At 39.6% G+C, this 20,139-nt stretch overlaps 2 protein-coding genes and 1 pseudogene across 2 annotated transcripts; all 3 read left to right on the top strand.

Moving 5' to 3' along the window:
* Nucleotides 1-1,514: 1,514 nt before the first annotated feature.
* On the top strand, nucleotides 1,515-8,799 carry ccn5 (cellular communication network factor 5). Its single transcript, XM_034202536.1, has 5 exons — nucleotides 1,515-1,633; nucleotides 2,879-3,095; nucleotides 4,222-4,470; nucleotides 5,899-6,140; nucleotides 7,201-8,799. Exons 1-5 carry the CDS (start codon nucleotides 1,571-1,573, stop codon nucleotides 7,486-7,488), a joined length of 1,059 nt encoding a protein of 352 aa, XP_034058427.1. The 5' UTR covers nucleotides 1,515-1,570; the 3' UTR covers nucleotides 7,489-8,799.
* Nucleotides 8,800-9,439: 640 nt separating this feature from the next.
* On the top strand, nucleotides 9,440-10,769 carry LOC117537351 (annotated as a pseudogene).
* Nucleotides 10,770-18,154: 7,385 nt separating this feature from the next.
* On the top strand, nucleotides 18,155-19,764 carry LOC117537389. Its single transcript, XM_034202593.1, has 4 exons — nucleotides 18,155-18,197; nucleotides 18,291-18,532; nucleotides 18,948-19,122; nucleotides 19,613-19,764. The coding sequence occupies exons 1-4, from the start codon at nucleotides 18,164-18,166 to the stop codon at nucleotides 19,762-19,764; spliced, it is 603 nt and encodes a 200-aa protein (XP_034058484.1). The 5' UTR covers nucleotides 18,155-18,163.
* The last annotated feature ends 375 nt before the right edge of the window (nucleotides 19,765-20,139 follow it).

Genomic DNA, 20,139 nt, shown 5'->3' with positions numbered 1-20,139 from the left:
GAAACCTGATGTACTTTATGATTCTGTTTTCTTCAAGGTTGTGTCTTCCTGGTCGAATGTACTTATTGGAAGTCGCTTTGGATAAAAGCGTCAGCTAAATGCAATGTAATGTAATGTAATGTAATTGCGCTGTAAAATAAATCTCAATCTGTCCCTTGCTCCACCATTTTGGTTGGGACTGACATACATAAACAACTATTGGATGGATTACTGTGAAATCTGGTAGAGTCTTTCACGGACCCCATTTAATTCATCCGGTGGAACATCTCAACATCTACTTGATGGATTGGAGCTACAGTTGGTGAAGAGATTCATGGTTCATAAACGATGCATCTCAATGACTTTGTTGATCCTCTGACATTTCCGAGTGCCACCTTGAGGTTGACATTTGTGGTTTTGAGTGAAATATCTTTGATGAATTGTCATGAAACCTGGTGCCCTCCACTGACTTTGCTTTTAGTGCCATCATCTGGTCATAAATGTTCCAATACGTTGGTAGAATGGTGCATTGAATCTCCCTAGACTGACAATGAGATCATGTGTTTCAATGTGCCCTTTTGGCCTCAGAGAAGTCATGTTTACTTCCAGGCTCTTATTTGAATTCTCTTCAGAGGAAGGCTTTTCTCTCAATGAAAGGTCAAGTTCTTGCCAGCCTCAGACATGCTGCCCTGACACCATGGAAACCAGAGGGAAGAGAAGCATTGCATCTCTCTTGAATCAGGCAGACGTTACACATTATGGTTTCAGACTTATTTTAGGTTTCTGTAGTGAAAACTAAATTGTGGAAATATCCACTCTATAATCGTCTCTTCAATAGATCATCCACTATATCTGACTGACCATACATTGAAGCAGCAGTCTGTGAAAACATCAGCAAGATAAAACCTCTTAAATCGGAATCATCGCCACAAGAGCCCCGGAGGTTGTTTGACTTTTAGACAACTGGGCTAATGTATTTTTTTCTCCTCATCTCGTGTTGAGCTGTGTAAACTTAGAACGCCACAAGACTGGAAAGAGAGGGAGGAGAGGAAAAAGAGGGGGAAGACTTGTGTGTGTGTGTCTGGAAGTGGAAATGGGCAGCAGGGAGGAGGAATGTGAAACATTTCTGATGCCGGTCCAGTGGCTGTTTACACGGTAGTCAGCCTGTGACATCAGAGTCCAGACTTTATAAATGTCAGCAGGCAGGAGAATGAGCAGATAGCGAACAGCATCACAGGTTGGTGAGACACACTGAGACACACTGAGACACACAGAGACACACTGAGACACACAGAGACACACTGAGACACACAGAGACACACAGAGACACACTGAGACACACAGAGACACACTGAGACACACTGAGACACACAGAGACACACAGAGACACACTGAGACACACTGAGACACACAGAGACACACTGAGACACACAGAGACACACTGAGACACACTGAGACACACTGAGACACACTGAGACACACTGAGACACACAGAGACACACTGAGACACACAGAGACACACTGAGACACACAGAGACACACTGAGACACACTGAGACACACAGAGACACACTGAGACACACTGAGCCCCCATGGACCGCCGGCTGTGTGACGGTGTGATCGCTCTGGCTGCTCTGCTGTGTGTGGCTACACAGGTGAGCCCACTCCTCATACTTACTGTAGTTTGTTCTGAATGAGATTATTATGGGCTGTGAGTGAGGAAGGACGCTGTGTGAGTATTCTTCACTGACTTTATTGTTACGAGATTGATGAATATTGTTGAAGATTGCAAAGACAAGGAGTGTTAGTTTGATAGTGTAGCCATAGTATTAGTTATTTTTTGTGTTTTATGAATGAAATTATTCTAAATTTGATTGTAGCCATCCTGTCTTGACAAAAATAAGATCACAGTGAACAAGATATGCAAATACAATATTAGGACTTAAGCTTTAGCATTTTTAATATGTGTTGATTATTTTCCTGAATACATTCTTAGTTGTTTGGCCTATCAAATGTACAAATTATTCAAAAATGGAGACTACAACTCAAGATGATATCATACCACACAGGCATTGATCACAGAATGACTGGATAAAGGAACATTTGAACTATTGCATTGTGTATTTCTATGTTTAATGGTGTTTTGTGTTATGTGTATTGTAAGTACCTTGGTTGTACTTAGAGAAGCGTATAACCCATTTCAACTAACATGCGCAATACATTCAATGTAATTGAAGAAAATTGCTTGTTTGTCTAAAAACACAATTGCAATTCCAAATATTTCATGATAACATGGGATAAAAGGCACGAAACACTCACATTGAAGATGCATTGACTAAAGAATTGATCGTATTTTAGCTCGCAAAATGAATCAAAAGAGTCAGAGATACGATCAAAATTGCTGCATATTTATTTTCAGTAATTGACTAATCCTTTCAGACATAAAGACTAAAAAACGAATACATTAGTGCAACCCTAGTGACACTAGATACTGCATTAAATAACACATTTTTGTCTTTCGCATTATCATCTTCCTTTTTGAACTTTAAACTGTATTAACATTTCCGAATAAGGTGTAATGTTCTTGAAGTTTTTGTGTTTAATAACAGCTGCTTTATGTTGCTGGGCAGTGAGTAAGAAAACAAGCAGTGATCTGTATTTTATTCACGGGATTATTCAGCTCTGTTAAGACTGGGCTCTCCTGATCCTGTCTGTGTTTTGGCTCCATCACTCACATGTAATTTGAAACAGTGGTTTGGCCTGGCTGTGTTGGATCCTGGCGTTTTACTTTCTGACAAAACCAATATTATTTTCTTTACCCCTCATGTGAAAATGTAGTCATGAGGATTTCGATATGGTGTAGTGATGGTCTGATAATAACAATGATGCTGTGTCTGCAGGTGCGTTCCCAGCTGTGTGACAGACCCTGCCTTTGCCCCTCAGAGGTCCCTCAGTGCCCAGCAGGCGTCCCCCTGGTGCCCGATGGCTGCCGGTGTTGCCAGGTTTGTGCGCGTCAGCGAGCCGAGCCCTGCACGGAGAAGTTTCCCTGCGACAGTCAGAGGGGTCTGCAGTGCGACTACAGCGCCAGCTTCCCCGGAGAACCAGGGGAGTGTGTCGGTGAGTTCCTCCTCTGACACGCAAACTACCAGCAGGCTCTGGGCGCAACGGATTACATGTTAGTCTATTAGGCTCATAGATTCCTGATGTGAACCCGGAAATGTTGAGCCACCCAAAGTTTTATGATAGAAATGTATAGTACGGGTCCTCAGCACACTCGGGTACTAACTTGCATATATTGGGCAATTTGCACAATAAGCATTAATTAGCATTAATTAGCATATGCATAGTTAAAAAATTGCTTGGCCGAATTCGGACAATTTTGAAGTGGTTTTGGAGGTATTTGAGGATGCTCAATCCATTTCTGACATTTCCAGGATCAACCATTATTTAGCATCTGGCAGTTTCTATGTGCTGGGGACCCGTACTATATTTCTTCATAAAACTTTCAGGGTACTCAACTTTTCCTTAAGCTTAAACAGCATTTGTAAACTGTGACTGTTCCTACATTTTTATATGAAATATCTTGGTTACTTATTTTCTAAGGTTACATTATTACAAAAGTTAAAAGCATCATATTGTTATTTATTTTCTCTTATATTTATTTGCATTTAATTTGATATGAGGTTATCCAAAAGTAACGTTGGTAGGGTTAGGGTCAGGTTTCATTACTTTTATATTTAGATACTCAGATTAGGTAACTTATTAAATGTTTTGACATGTAGTAGTTAGTGTAACAGATAACACTTTTAAAGTAACACTGCCAGCCCTGACTACCAGGCTGATGTCTGTGTTTGGAGGAGGTGTTGAAGCATCAGTCTGCAGGACAAACACAGACAGTTAATGTTTAAAGTCTGCCCGTCAGAAACTCCAAAACGTTTCAAGTTCTATTTCCAGGACCGCTGTTGACACATTTCCTCTAATGACTGGCCTTTGAGCCGCTTGATAGATTGCAGAGACAACACTCCCGGATTGAAAAACAGACTCCTCAGTTTCTCAGAGACGCCTGGCTTCCCATAAAACGACATAACCATTGGCAGAGACAGCCGCCCCTGTGTCCTCACCCCTCTCTCTCATTTTCCTCAGCTGTTTGCTCCCCCTCCTTTCTCTCTTTACCTAATCTAATCCTTTCACTTCCTGATTAAGTTTCCCACTTTAAGGGCTCTGTGCGGCGTGTTCCTTGCAGGTCAGGAGGATCTGGGCTGTGAAGTAAACGGCGTCTCTTACCATGACGGCCAGTCGTTTCAGCCTTCCTGTGATACTTCCTGCCACTGCAGCGGCGGGGGGGTGAGCTGTGTGCCAACTTGTCCGCTGAATTTCCATCTCCCCACTTCGGACTGTCGCAACCCACAACGTATCCGGCTACCGGGGAAATGCTGCAAGGAATGGGTGTGTGAAAACCTGGAGAACACAGTCATACAGGACGCCATCACAGGTAAACCCTACAGATGGATCAGTTATGAGCAGGGTCTGAAATGGTGGCATGTGACACTACATTTTGACCTGCCACAGCCAAGATGCACCCTGTATTTGGCAGGTGGCAGGGGTTCATTTTAGTCCTTCATTATTAGAAATAAATAAACCGTTAAGAAGGAATATGTATGAAATCAGCAAATGCCTTAATTTATGTTATAAAGGAGACATATTACGAGCAGCAGTGTACTACAGTAAAACATCATAGCAGAATTTAAGAGACGACTTTGTCTATTATCTCTCATGTCTGTACTGTAAATATGAAGATACAGTACACCCATCAGCATATTGGACTGGGAACAGGGAAAACAGCTATCTTTGCTCTTTCTAAAAGTTACAAAGTTTGCCTACTAGCCCATCTAAAGCTCACAAATGAACATCTTATCAACTCACTTGCTTAAATGTTTTTTTGCCAAAAACAACAATTTGACATTTCAAGCTGTGTCCTTCTGTTTACACTTTTTATATTAAATAACTATCTTCTCGTTTTAGCTTTAAATGTAATGAGCAGACATAAAAAGTGTCCATATTATCAATATTTTCATTGAATTACCTATTAGAAACGAATGAGACAATTCCTCAAAATGTTTGACTTTTCATTTTAAATTGTATCCTGACATCAGAGCTGGATATTCACAACACATTTGTCTGATCTATTTCCACACATACAGTATTCTATCACTGGCTTTTTTTTGCCACAAAAATTGCCCATAAATGATCAGTCCATATGGCAACATAATCCTTCCCTCAGTTATACGGGGCTTGTCACTGGTGGTCATGTCTGGAAGTTTTTACTGGAGCATTTTTTAATTAAACTGGGGTGTGTCTGGCCAAATGAAAAACTCCCAAAGTCCAAATATAACCAACATTTCTTTTTGGAAAAGTCAAAACATGTTTTTCTCTTAGTCACCAAGTCTCCTAGTTTCATAACACAAACTGTTGTTGTCTAACAATTAAACAAATGAAGCCAAGTAGAGACTATTACTGCATTAAAATGGGAGTGTGTTCGTGAGAAGGGGTGCTAGGGAACTGAAGCCACTATAAAAACATCTAGTATGCCAAACACTTTCAAACAATGTTATGAGAGCAGCAAAAGAACATTTTGTTCTTGGATACAAAACCTGCAATGTCATCCTCCAAAATCAGCTGATTATTATGACTATACTTTTTAGTTTTGGGAGAAAAAAAAATGCTTTGGGTTTTTAAAATCTCAAAAAGATTAAATATGAATTGTATATTTTTACGAGGAAAAAACAATAAAATGGGACTTACTCGAAGAGAGTCCATGAGGTGAATGAGTTCAATCAGCATCTAGTTTACTGCAGAGGTTCTCAAACTGGGACGGGGTCTGATTTTTTACTCTACTCATTGTTTCATTTGGTTTCTTTAGCCATGAGACCTGGCAGGTTGTGGCCGTCTCTCCCGATGGATCACCCTCTGAACAAGCTTGTCCTGCCTGCCTCCCCCTGTACGGAGAAGAGCACCCAGTGGAGCGCCTGTTCTCAGAGCTGTGGGGCCGGGGTCTCCACACGAGTCTCTAACCAGAACCCGGCCTGCAAGCTGCAAATGGAAACTCGACTCTGTAAAGTTCGGCCTTGCAATGCAGTTCGGACTCGCCCGAGGACACCCATGGTGAGCTTAAGTGTATTTCTGCTGCCTTCATGTTCTTAGGTTCTATCTTCATCAGAATCAGAATACCTTTATTAGTCCCACAGAGGGGACATTTGCATCGTTACAGCAGGAAAGAGCCACAGACAGCTTAATGTTACATATGTTAAAAAAAGTACTAAGTTATGATATAATAATAATTTAAAAAAAAAAAATATAATTAAAAAAAAAAATTAAGTAAAAAAAAACCTTTTCAAAATACAAATCCTGTAACAGTTCTTAGGATTTAGCAGCCAGGTATATATTATTAAACACGTATGTATATAATGTATATAATGTATATATTGCACATATAGCACATAGTTTGATGGTATTTAACAGCAGCAAGTTACACAATTTACAAAATGCAAAATGCAAAAAACACACCTTGTAACGGTTCTAAGGATTTAGCAGCCTGGTATAAATTACACATATTGTTGTATATATATCCCATCACCATCCATGCACATCTTTATATGGTCAAACTACAAAATAATGGTTTTGGTTTAATGCGCTGAGTTTTGAAATCATTTTCTCTGAACCTTTATGGTCAATACTTTACTATAAAAGACTTTCTCAGGAATAAATATCTAAAAATCCAAAGGTTACAAGGTAGCCACTCACATCTTTAGGACAAAGGTGACTTAATTCCACCAATTTATTCTCAAACATATAAATGGAAGTCTTGTCCAATGCCATAACTTCCACTTTACTTGTGCTCTAAAACAACGTTAACATGTTTGTTTGACATGGAAAAAACGAAATGGTGAAAACGCAATTGTTTAACTTGAACCTGAAGATCTGTGAGTATGCTAACTGTTTGTGTTTAGGTATTCAACGTCAGAACTTTATAAACTTACCTTTAAGATGATAAACAAATACTAAGCAATGGATAGATACAACAAGGGTTAGTAACAGAAATTAAAGCTCATTGTGAAAAAAAACTGACATTACAAAGATTTCTCTAAATCAAATAAAAACCTAAAGGTACCCTGTGGAGTTCTGTCGCTGTAAATGTTGTGTGTGCATGCTGTTTTTTCCCCAGTGGGGTCAGCAGGGACAGTGCAAGGCCAGCTACACGTCACCAGGCCCCGTCCGACTCGTTCACCAGGGCTGCTTCAGCACTCAGGCCTTCCAGCTCCGGTACTGCGGACAGTGCACCGACTCCCGCTGCTGCACGCCGTATCACACCACCACGGCTGAGGTCTCCTTCCACTGCTCCACCGGTAGACTGCTCCAGCGACCCGTGATGATGATCCACTCGTGTGTTTGTCATAACAACTGCCCCTACGCCCCCTACAGTAACCCGGCTCTGTGGGGATATCGGCCCTGAGCGGCCTGTGTGAGTGCCGGGTCGCTCATAACAATAAGACTTCACTGAGGCGGATCCACATCCTCTCAAAGACTGACCCAACAAGAGAGAAAAGGATCATTTTAAATATAAACTGTGATTGAGTTGGGGTGAACGCCGATCTTCACACATGCACAATCTCAAACTGCACTTATTCACAACTCCTTCTAATTCCCACACCTTGGGGCGCCATTAATTATGTGTCAAATCCAGAAGAACGAAAGAAGCTTTATTTACCATTGTGCTCTTAACACAGAGGTTACAAAGTGCTTTAGATGAATTGGATAAGGGTATGATAAACCAGACTGAGAAGGCAATCAATAGAACAAGTAGTACTGATTTGCCTTCTCTGAAACTTCTCCTCTTAAATGTCATAACATTTTAAAATCAATCCTCAAATGTACAGGGAGCCAATAGAGAGGAATTACAACTGGTGGCATATGTGATTTATCTAAAGCTTTGTTACATTTTTAAAGTTTTTAGAGTGAAGCAATTCAATTAATAATTCTGCCTTCCATATCGAGGCCAACAAAACCCATTTTCTTGTAATTTAAATGAATTGTTCCTATTTAAATATGAAGTGAAGACAGTTGGCCTTTGTGTTGATATGGTCATAAAGAACATTTTAAAGAAATGGTTACATTGCTGACCAGCAATTGACTGTATGCCTTTAAGGGCATAGTTTGTTAGATAGAAAATGATCCCAGAGAATGACCCCAACCTTTGTGTTGACCGATATTGAGCCGTTCAACTTTTAACCTGTACAGTTTTTGTAGTAATGTGACATTGCACTTATTTTTTTGATTTAATGTTTTGTTGTAAATAATTATATACAGATGTAACTGGAAAATATCTCCATTTCACATATGTCCTGCATTTTTAAATGATTTTTGTATTTTTTATTCATATTTTTTCATATTAGAATGTTCAAAGATTCATATTTTCCTAATGTATATTTTGCGGCCTTTTTTCATAAATCATTTTGCAGTACACTTCTTCTCTCTGATGATGAGCTGCAGGTCACCCTTGAAAAAGAGATCTTTTGATCTCAAGGGGCTTTCACCTGGTTAAATAAAGGCTACAAACAAACACAAACATGTTTGAAGCACACAGAAATAAACAGCAATTTTGGTATTTTATATAAATAATGAAGCCAAATTGATTGACTGTCAAGGTTCATATTAGTATTTAGTGCCTATACTGTGACATGTCACATGCTTTAATGTTCAAAAAGCCCTTTATTTTTCTCATACTGCCTGTGCTGCAGCACCTCTTTTCACCCTCTGTCTGAAACCAGAGCCCAGTCTGTTCTGATTGGTCAGCTGGCCAACTCTGTTTGTGATTGGTCAACCGTTTAGAGATGTCCCGCCCCTTAGCACATACAATGTGTTGGAGTGCTAGCCAATAGAAGGCGAGTGTTACATAGTGATGTCACTATATTGTCACAAAATTATATTTAACACACTACAGGGAAGGGAAAACCCAAAAATCATAATAGGACCCCTTATTGCTTCTTGTATTGATTTAACCTTAACATTCTCCTGACATCTTGTGAGCATCTGCTGCTGAGGTTGATGGCAGCACAGTCACATGCAGATACCATCAGCTAACTGTTGATCAGATGCAACAGAAAGTAGGTTACTACAGGATGTGGCTAACCTTGTGGTTTTTACGCCCCCCAGGAAATAACTGCAATAGGTTAGCCACCAACCGAATGCTTGTCTCTAATATTCAAACAGCAAATTATAAAGTTTATAAAGACAATATTTTAATTTAGTTCTGTGAAAACCTGTTCTTTAATTTAAATTCATATTGATAGGGGTGCCTATTTTGGCTCTACACAGTATGACACATTCATGTTATATAGACATAAATGTTCAACACTTGTTACATTCAGTTTCCATTTCCCATAAGGTTGTCAGAGAAAGATAAAGAATGCAGTGATGCACACATGTAAACATGTACGTGTGGACTAGGATCTGATTAAGATAACTTTAATTTTATTCTATCGTTTTTTTTTATAAATCTGACGAACCAGCAGAGCATTGTCATTTCCTGTATCTTGTGCAGGTCCAGAAAGTTAAATTAGGAGGTTGTGGCTTTAAACAGGAACTCTTCTCTCAACCATCCACGCTGTGATTTATATTGTCTTTGTATTTTGGCTCACACTCACAGAGAGAAGGAACTGCCATCCTGATGACAATGAATTTCACATCTTGTCCTCGTGTCAGCTTTGACTTTTCAGGCAGATTTCTGCCTCCGGTTTACATCTTAGTCTTCATCGTTGGTCTGGTAGCTAATGGATGGGGATTAAAGTCTCTGCTGCACAACTGGAAGAAACTGGGGAACATCAATGTCTTTGTTCTCAACCTCGGACTTGCTGATGTTTTGTACCTGCTCACAGTGCCATTTTTGGTGGTGTACTACTTTATGGGGAGTAAATGGATCTTTGGAGATGTGTTTTGCAAGATAACAAGATTCTGCTTCAACCTGAATTTGTATGGCAGCATTGGGTTCCTCACTTGCATAAGTGGGTACAGGTACCTGGCTATTGTCCATCCGATGAGAGTTTTGGGAAGAATAACTGTCCTCCACTCTGTTGGGATCTCAGTCTTGGTTTGGCTGTTGGTGAGCATTCAAAGTCTTCCAGACATGTTCTTCAGCAAAACGTCTGGAAACAATACTGAACGATGTTATGATACCACTAGTAAGATCTACGTTGAGGATTACCTGAAGTACAGCCTTGGATGGACTCTCACTGGGTTTTGTATCCCATTCCTGATCGCTCTGGGCTGCTATGGACATGTGATTGTTGTGCTCTGTCGCACAAACACCACTGACAAGGTACTGAAACAGAAATGCTTGAAGTTGTTATTCATCTTGATTCTGCTTTACTCGGTTTGTTACATCCCCTATCATGTGTTGAAGAACCTCAACCTCTGGTCAAGAGTTTTGTTAAATCAAAGGCTGTGCCGTGAATGGTCCAATGGAGTCTACATTGCTCATCGGATTAGTCGTGGCCTTGTGTGTCTTAACAGTGCTCTCAACCCTCTGGTTTACCTCCATGGAGAGGAAAAACAAAAAACTACTACAGCGAGCTCGCCAAGCTGCGTTGAGACCCTAGTCAAGTTCCCTTGATGTACATTGTCTGATGTGCATATTAAAGTGTATTGCATCATCGTATACTATTAAAACATGTATTGAACCTTGTCATGGTCTCTGTGGTTGTCATCTTGCTGTGCAAATGATAAAAAAACCTCTGAAAATTCATATTAATAAAAAAATGATGGCAAAGAGAACAGGACTACATATTGTGTTTTGTTGGGGATGCTAATTTGTGATGCATGCTCTTTGAATTAATAAGGGAAGTGTGAATGTGTAAAAATAAACAGGATGCAAATTGTAAAGCTTCCCCTGTTGCAACATGCCTGCATCAACTGCACAAAGTGGTGCACCGGAAAACCCTAAAAAGAACAAAGGCACACACATTCAAGTGTCAAGATTGGTACTGTACGTATAACTAATGTTAGCACAATGTGACTTTAAAATTAGATATTTTAACAACTATGTCAGGCTAGTTTTGCAAAAAATCCCCCAACTTTAGTGTTATACTGTGAAAATAGTAATTATGTTGATTAATGGGTGGAGGCAAACCAGAATTGTATTACTAATTAAAACATGGGGATTACAAACCAGAAAAAAATAACAGTCAGACCAACTGTGGCATCTCTGTATAGGCTGTGCTCGGGCAGAGCTATGCTTGGGGATAAATGTTAACAAATCTTAGTGTATAAGCATGCGAAAATATGATTATTAAACACAAAATAGCTGAGGCTGATAGTAATGCCATTAGTTTAGAAGGCTTGATCATAGCCTAAAGCATTGGTAACTGTGTCATGGTGATGGTGCTAGATAACAAATGAAGTCACCATAGGCAAAAATATAATTTCATGCATCCTGTGTGATTTTATCATTTGATCAGCAGGATTTTCCATTTATTCATGATTCTAAGAAAACTCAACCCAGTCTCACAAAAAACGTGTAATAACTACGTTGGTCCACAACTTGGGACGTAGTATTTCTACAAAAACTTCTCTGAAATTGTAAGATCCCCACGTTTTTTTTCACCATTCATTTCCAATGGCTGGCGTCTATGTCACGTGATCTTCAAATTTCTCCCTGCATAAAAAAAAACACGGCCGACATTCGTTTTATTCTCGGTGGAAAATGACTATTTTAAGGTTAGTTTGGCCATTAAAATGCGTTACAATGACGTTATGTGATGACTTTCAAAGAGAAAAGCAAGCACACTCGGAATAAAGTATTATTTTAAAAAAAAAATGTTTTCGGTCTGTTTCCGGTATTTGTTTATGACGATGTGATGAGAGATGTGAGACTGGGTTGGATGCACAGGGGGAAATAACGTATGCCACAATTTTAGATGCGGATTTTTTTTAACTAATACGTTTGCGCTGTGGACCAACACTATAAATTGACGGGGAAGGGGGTAGCAATACATATAACACCATTAAACAGTTACACAACATAACAGAAATAATATCGATAGCAGCGTCCCTAGCAACCACCTTGGTAACAATGAAAACGTTGAATGGACACAATTTCCTGAAGTAATCTTCGTAATAACTAGCAAACTAAAGATCATGTACATCCACTGCACACATAATCTGAAATAACAACTCATATTTCTCCCATCAAATGACATCAAAACGCATTTTAATGGCCAAAGTAACCTTAAAATAGGCCTTTTCCACCGAGAATAAAACGAATGTCGGCCATGTTTTATTTTTTTGCAGGGAGAAATTTGAAGATCACGTGACATAGACGCCAGCCATTGGAATGAATGGTGAAAAAAAAGGTAGGGATCTTACAATTTCAGAGAAGTTTTTGTAGAAATACTACGTCCTACCTTGTGGACCAACGTAGTTATTACACGTTTTTTGCGAGACTGGGTTGGAAAACTCACAGGAAACCACCTTGAATTACAAATAGTCTATTACTTTAATCCTCCTCAGTATTATACTTGCTTTACAGTATTTGCTGCTGAGAGACAGAATGATGAACAAATCATGTCCTCGTGTCAGCTTTGACTTTACACACATATTTCTGCCACCCGTTTACATCTTAGTCTTCATCGTTGGTCTGGTAGCTAATGGATGGGGATTAAAGTCTCTGCTGCACAACCGGAAGAAACTAAAGATCACCAATGTCTTTGTTTTCAACCTCGGACTTGCTGATGTTTTGTACCTGCTCACAGTGCCATTTTTGGTGGTGTACTACTTTATGTGGAGTAAATGGATCTTTGGAGATGTGTTTTGCAAGATAACAAGATTCTGCTTCAACCTGAATTTGTATGGCAGCATTGGGTTCCTCACTTGTATAAGTGTGTACAGGTACCTGTTGAGAGTTTTGGGAAGAATAACTGTCCTCCATTTCGCATTTCACGAAACAAAGCTTCCCAAACCTTTCAGCGATTCATGCCAGATATGTACAGCGTAGGGCACTGAAGAACGATGCTGTTCCTACTTTGTTTGGACCAGCTGGAGATTCGGGTACACAACATGTAAGTATTCATTGTTGTTTGTGTATTTATGATGTTTAAAACAAACAAGGTATCTACCACGACTGTTTAAATGGGTAAACGTTTTTCGGGCTTCTAAGTTAGGATGGCGGAGAAATGCTCTCCGCAGACCCATTCTCATAGCCGCGGGAAGTCATTTTGCTCAGGGGGTGCTGCCAAAAGTGAGGATGGAGCCGTTTAAAAAAACGGCTCCATCCTGTTTGTATAAGGCGAGACACGGCAGGCAAAAACATCGTTTTTCATGCACTGGTCAATTTTGAGATGTTGTGCTATTTTGATTCCATAACATGTTTTCTTTCAGGCTTTTGGAAGGAAAACGTACAAAATACACATTTAAGTGTTCATTTTACTATAGTGTGTCTATTTGCATCTGTATATTTTTCCTAAATTCACCAAAAGTTAGCATTTCTAACGTAACATAAAGTACCGCGATCGCTGTTTGCACAATGTCATCGTTGGAAATGCTCCGTCTCTCCTGCACAATGATCTCATAGTCATTTGATCCAAATATGGTCATTTCCTTTGTATCAGCAACCAAACGTGAAAGTACAAAAGGGTCTTAAACCAAGAAACGAAATCTCATTGGCTGGTGTCAATTTCTGACAACGTGATTCGTTCAGATGCATCACGTGGTGTGCTAAAACACTTCCTGGTTAGCTTTCCGCTAGAAATGTAAATCTCAAAATGGCAAAAGAACGGCGAAAAAAACGTTCACATAGAAGACAACAACAATTGTCACTTGCACGAAGCAAGGTTATACAAAACACAAATGACCCCGAACATGAAATACCTTCACGGAGTGCGTCGAGGCGCAAGCTATCATCCAAAGAACAGGAGGGTTTAGCTAGCGCCTCACTGCAATCTTTAAAGTTCGTTTTCTCAAAATGAGTTTTTTCTCCTACTCTTGAGTCCGAAATTTCCACTTCAGTTGCACTTACATACACCAGACCTTTCAGTTATATTCCTATCAATATTATGAAGGCTTTTACAGAAGGGTTTGTTCATATATCATTCATAGCCTGAATTATATAAGATTTTATACCTAGAAACATGGCGAAAATTGATATTTTAGGGCTGTTGACAATATTTTCTGATTTATGGATTGATAAAGAGAGATATCCAAAATCCCTTCGGTGAAAGCCTTAGATGCTAATATGACTACAAAATGAAACGAGATTTTGAACCTGGCTTTATCCAAAGTGCAGATTTCGGTTCCTGAAATGTGTTAAAATATGCGCAAATGTAATGAGATAATGGATAATTTATATATATATTACTTTAGTTGTAGAGGTGGTGGGCTGAGGAGTAGCTGGTGGTCCACTCTTTTTATTGGGTTGTTTGTTGGAGAAGAAAATCCAAAATCCTTTTTTGCACCATTCTAGAAAGTTGTCACTCTGCAGTGTGTGTGTCGCGTCAATTACGTCACTCTCCCAAGACCTACGACCTAGATGACTCGGATTTTACTTATTTGGAAAATAAATTCAAGCCACCTGATATATACAAATATATACTATGACTATTATATGCTACTGTATACAGCTAATTTTATTTTAAGTAAAATCATAACTATTTTATGCAGTTTAATCATTTTTATTTAGGTGGTCACTCAGTTTTTCAAATGTACACCACTCGCCAACAGGGGGTGCTGCAGCACCCCCAGCACCCCTACTTCCCGCGGCTATGCCCATTCTCACAGCGTTATAAACCTTTTTCTTACTCAATATCAAATCAAATCAAGTTTTATTTATATAGCACATTTATAAACGATTTTTGGTCGAGCCAAAGTGCTGTACATATTGTAACGATCACAAAGGGAGTCGGAAACAGGCTGCTAGTTATTAGGCTTTAATAACTCTTCTTCTTTACAGATGATCACAGGTTCAGGAACAGCTTGTGGGTTCAACCTCACACTAACTCTAACTCCCACACATACCCATATATATATCAGTGTCTACGTCACAACTTCCCGCCCTCCCCCGTCTGCTCCCCCAACCACAGGCCCGCACCTCAACCAGCATCACTGTGCAGCTCTATGATTGGCAGAGAGACGGGGGATGCCTGAGTGACACCCTCAGCATCCTATACAGGGTCGCTACAATATAATAAAAATAGCCTACAGTAGAGACACTTTACAGCAAATACAACAGCACAGATTGTTCAGAATATCAGTATGAGAAAAACAACACCCTCTATCCTTAGACCCTCACATCGTACAAGGAAAAACTTCCAGAGAAAACCCACAGTCCTCTTAAGCCCCACGGACCCGAGCTCGGGTCCGAAAATGCTATATATGTAGCAACTCTATTAATATTCCATACCCATCTGACCGGAGGAAACTTGGCTAACTGACGATACGAAAAAGAAGTCTCACAAGAAGCCTCTAAATGAGCCCATGGCAAAAACGGGCAATTGCTATTTCTGCTCATAACTCACAAAAACGATCATTTATAATTCATACTTTCTGCACAAACAACACATTTTCTGAAAGCTGAGATTCCACAGATTCCATGGGTATACACCCCATCACTACAGGCACAACATTAACCGAGCTAGCAGCCAAAACATAGCAAGTAAACAATATCAGTTTTCAAATCCATGACAATAATTAGGTCTTACCTTGGCTGTTTTGTGATCAAAAGTTGTGTTCAAAGGAATAAAAACGCTGCTCAAGGTTAATCCAATGTCTCTTGTCACTTTAAAATGATTACTGATAATCAATGCTTTCATTCACGGCAGAAGAGTAGGTCCACCGATTAACAGTCCGTGGCTTCAGCTGCGGGAGATGCAGTTTACGCATAGCTCCTCCTCCGCAGGCGTAACGTATTTACGTATTTGTATGTACTGCCACTCGATTCGATTGGCTCTAACGAGTCAAAAAAGGTGTCAATCACCCAAATCGACCAATGGGTTATAGAGATAGGATCTTGCGTAAGTATAAGTAAAGGCAGTATAGCTGGCTTATGCACACCCCACTCTTTTTACGCAGCATATTATAGCATAGCATAGCATAGCATAGCATAGCATGTCCCAGCATGTCCCGCAGCGACAGGAGAGCAGAGAACGGCAGATCGATCAGCGAAACAGCAGGATTTGTTTTCGTTACATTACTCCGTTCTCTGCTTGTAATTATGCTTCAAAGTTGTATTTATCATCTAAATTTGCTGAAACAAGTTTAATATTCTGAAAGCCAATACTTTGTTTATTTGAAAAGAGATGAAAACAAACTGTCTTTTATATAAAATTGAAGTATTATACAAGTAAAACTACATTTAGCTTTAATCCCATGTAATTGTAGAATGAACGCAGTCTTCCTTTGAAGATGTATAAATCAGGTGTCTTGAGTAGTGAAAATTACCTACAAATCATTGTACACATTTGTACATATTATTTTCCACTTGTTACCATTGTGAGTCTATTTTTATGCAGCTCTGCGTGATTTTGTGGCTACAATTCAGGCTAATACACTACCAGAGGTGGAATAAGTACTCAGATATTGTACTTGAGTAAAAGTACAAGTACTCAGATCTTGTAGTGAAATTATAAGTACTCAGATCTTGTGCTTGAGTAAAAGTTGAAGTACTCAGATATTGTGCTTGAGTAAAAGTAGAAGTACTCAGATCTTGTAGTAAAAGTAGAAGTACTCAGATCTTGTACTTGAATAAAAGTAGAAGTACTCAGGTCTTGTACTTGAGTAAAAGTAGAAGTACTCAGGTCTTGTTCTTGAGTAAAAGTAGAAGTACCAGAGTGTAGGAATACTCTGTTACAGTAAAAGTCCTGCATTCAAAAATGTTCCTCAAGTCAAAGTAGAAAAGTATTCTCATCAAAATATAGTGAAAGTAGCGACAGTAAAAGTAGTCGTTGTGCAGATTGGTCCATTTCAGAATAATATATATGATGTGTTTTATAATGATTGATCATGAAAGTGTTCTCAAAGCTGGTAAAGGAGCAGCTAGTTTGAATGACTTTGTGTACTGCAGGGTAGCTGGTGGATTTACTCCAGGTGGAACTAAAGTCTGATTCAACACTTGATTATATTTCACATCATTCATCCAGATCTGTGAAGTAACTAAAGGGATTAAATACATATAGTGGAGGAAAAGTACACCATGTACCTCTGACTTATGTTCACTTCCAACCTAAAAGTACCTCAAAAATAGTAATCAATAATGTATTGAAAAGTTATTTGGCTGATTGTTTTATATTGGCTCAGCCAGGTTATATGGGAGGCCTAGTCTATGTACAGATCACTCATTTTGAAATATTGAACTTAGTTTTCTTTTCTTTAATTTTTCATCCTCGTGTAGAAGGCTATCACGAAACACACATTTGGTTGTTTATCGCATAAAGAACATCTGATTTAATGTGAGGTAGGGAAATAATAATTTGAGTATGTGTATATAAATATGTAATTTACAACAGCTGTAAGATGCTTGAAAAGCTGGAAAATGCAACTTGAAAATGCTTGAAAAGTGCTTGAATTTGACTTTGGAAAAGGTGTAAGAACCCTGCCCATCACTCTGTGTGACTCCCCAGTAACTGCTGTGGAGTCTTTCCGCTTCTTGGGCACCATCATTGCCCAGGACCTCAAACGGGAGCAGGACATAGCAGACATTTTCTGATCTGTGAGTGTGAAAAGGTTAAATCTCTATATTCTGATGATGATCATTGCTCTCTTCTTTGTTCATCTGCCCTCTTTGATTGAATACTTTATCAACAGTTTGAAAAATGTACAGGGGCACAGTTATACAATAATGCTAAAAGCCAAGGATAACAAAAAGCCCTGAGGGCTTGTTTCCATTGTGGTCCTGTGTATTCAATTAATCTGTATGAGTTCTCTCCTGATAGGATACTGAAAATGCCTTTTCTGTTTACCAAAGAGCTGTAGGGAAGGGGAGACCCCTGTTACTGACTAAACACTTGATCACTATACACACACACACACACACACACACACACACACACACACACACACACACACACACACACACACACACACACACACACACACACACCTAATAACCTTTCAAATGTTTGCGTTTTACAGATGGAACCACACAGATGCACGGCGATGAAACCAGGCTGCTTTTGAAAGGCAAGTCTATTAGACTTAGTGTAATTCCTCATGAGTCATTTGCAGGTTATTTTCAATTCTCACTTTACACTTTTCAATTATCTTTTTCTTAAGACATTGCCATCCAGAAGATGACTTCAATGCTCGCTGAAGTACTTGTGGTGGTAAAGGACCTGTCCAGAGATGTGCAGTTCATCAAGAATGAGTTGGCAGAGGGCAACATGACTCCGGCTGGTAGTCAGGGACCAGGGTCAGCCACAACCCATATGTTCCCCATCCAGCTGCCAATCGCCAATGAAGACGACTTCAATGAGGCTGAATCATTGCTGAAGAATGAATCAGTCTGTCAAAAGATGGTAATTTGACAGACTGAACTGCATTCATTTATGAAATGTGGATAATATCAGTGCGGTCAAAATGTGCTTAGTTATTGCCCTTTAGCTACTCAACCACAAATAATTCTAGTCTACAAGTTCAAAACCTGTCACGGTGCATGTATGAGCAAGATCTGCTATTTATGGAAAAGTATCGAAATTGTTCAAATATATTTTTTACATTTATATTGACATGACCAAAATTGGGACACCAGGGTTAAAGTGGTTAAACATAACGACTGGCATGAACTTGACTGAATACCATGGGCTGGAATATCAGTGTATCAAGTGTATGAAATAAGAGTGCTGTTGTGCTGTTTCTAACGTATGTCCCACAGAACGTAGCTCAATACAACAGTTAAAGCAGTGGCCTATTTGTTTCTCTCGTCTGATTTAGATTGCTCGCCTGGCTCTGGTAGGAGGCACCAATTCAGAGAACCTGATCAGACGGATGCTGGCAACTGCTCTGACTAACGCCTTGGCCTGTCGGTACAACTGGGCTGGAAAGAAAGACAAGCGTTGCAGCAGCAAGAAGCCATTCAAGGAAACGGCAATACAAGACTGCATGTTTGGTGAGTTTCCTCCCCTGCAAACTACTTATTAGCTTAAGTTTAGGGAGTGAGGTGTGACTGATGGTGATTCAGAACATAATTATGCTCTTTGTGAGCCATATAGTACCGACTACCGAGTTTGAATCCAACTCCTATAATGTATTGTATGTCTCTTCTCTGCCCTTGTTTCATGTCTCTCTGTAATCCCCTGTTGAAGAATAAAGCATGAACTTAATCTAACAAAAAAGGTTAGGTTGGAATCAGGTGATGGTGAAGCTATAAGAAATAAGCTGGTGAGCTTTAGAGGTGCTTAGATGCAAATGTTATTACCTGGATAGAGCCAGGCTAGCCGTTTGCTCCTCTTTCCAGTCCAGTCTTTGAGCAAACTGGCTGCTGACTGTAGCTTGTGTTACTGTACAGAGTGAGAGTGATTTTCTTATTATAACAGAAGTTGTATGGGATACACACTCTCTCTCTTCCTCACGCTTATTTTTGTAATCTTGTCTTTCAGCTGCTGCTCGGCAGTTCGACCGCAAGCTGACCCACAATGGCTTCAGTGAAACTGTGAAGAAGTGGCTTCGTTATGCTCCAGAGCGCGAGGGAGGCATCCCAAGGAACACAAGTGAAACGAACACAAGTGAAACAAACGCAAGTCCAACTTAGGGTACCCCACCACACTCTAATGTGTTTTCCTTGTGCATACAGTACAAAGGTTACCACCTCATAGACAATACTGTTCTTTCATGGACAATAGACTGTTGTTCTTACAGTCAAAAATAAGTCAAATGTTTACAGCTTCGCCTTAATGGAAGACTTGAAGCTTCAGGCTGTTCTTGTTTGGAGTTGCACCAATGGTTCTTACACACCCTCTTTTTTGTATGGGGGTATCTTGTGTCACTGTATATTTGCACATACGATGTGTCCTCTGCATTTATTCCACAGCGTTTGGGGAGCAATAACAGGTTAAGAGTCTTGCTCAGGGATGCATTGCTGCCTGTTTTCTAAAATAAATTTGAATATTAAAATCATGTTTTCTGT

The sequence above is a fragment of the Gymnodraco acuticeps genome, unplaced genomic scaffold, assembly GCF_902827175.1.
Source record: "Gymnodraco acuticeps unplaced genomic scaffold, fGymAcu1.1, whole genome shotgun sequence".
In the NCBI taxonomy this organism is placed as follows: Eukaryota; Metazoa; Chordata; class Actinopteri; order Perciformes; family Bathydraconidae; genus Gymnodraco; species Gymnodraco acuticeps.
This window is presented reverse-complemented; position numbering and strand designations above follow the sequence as displayed.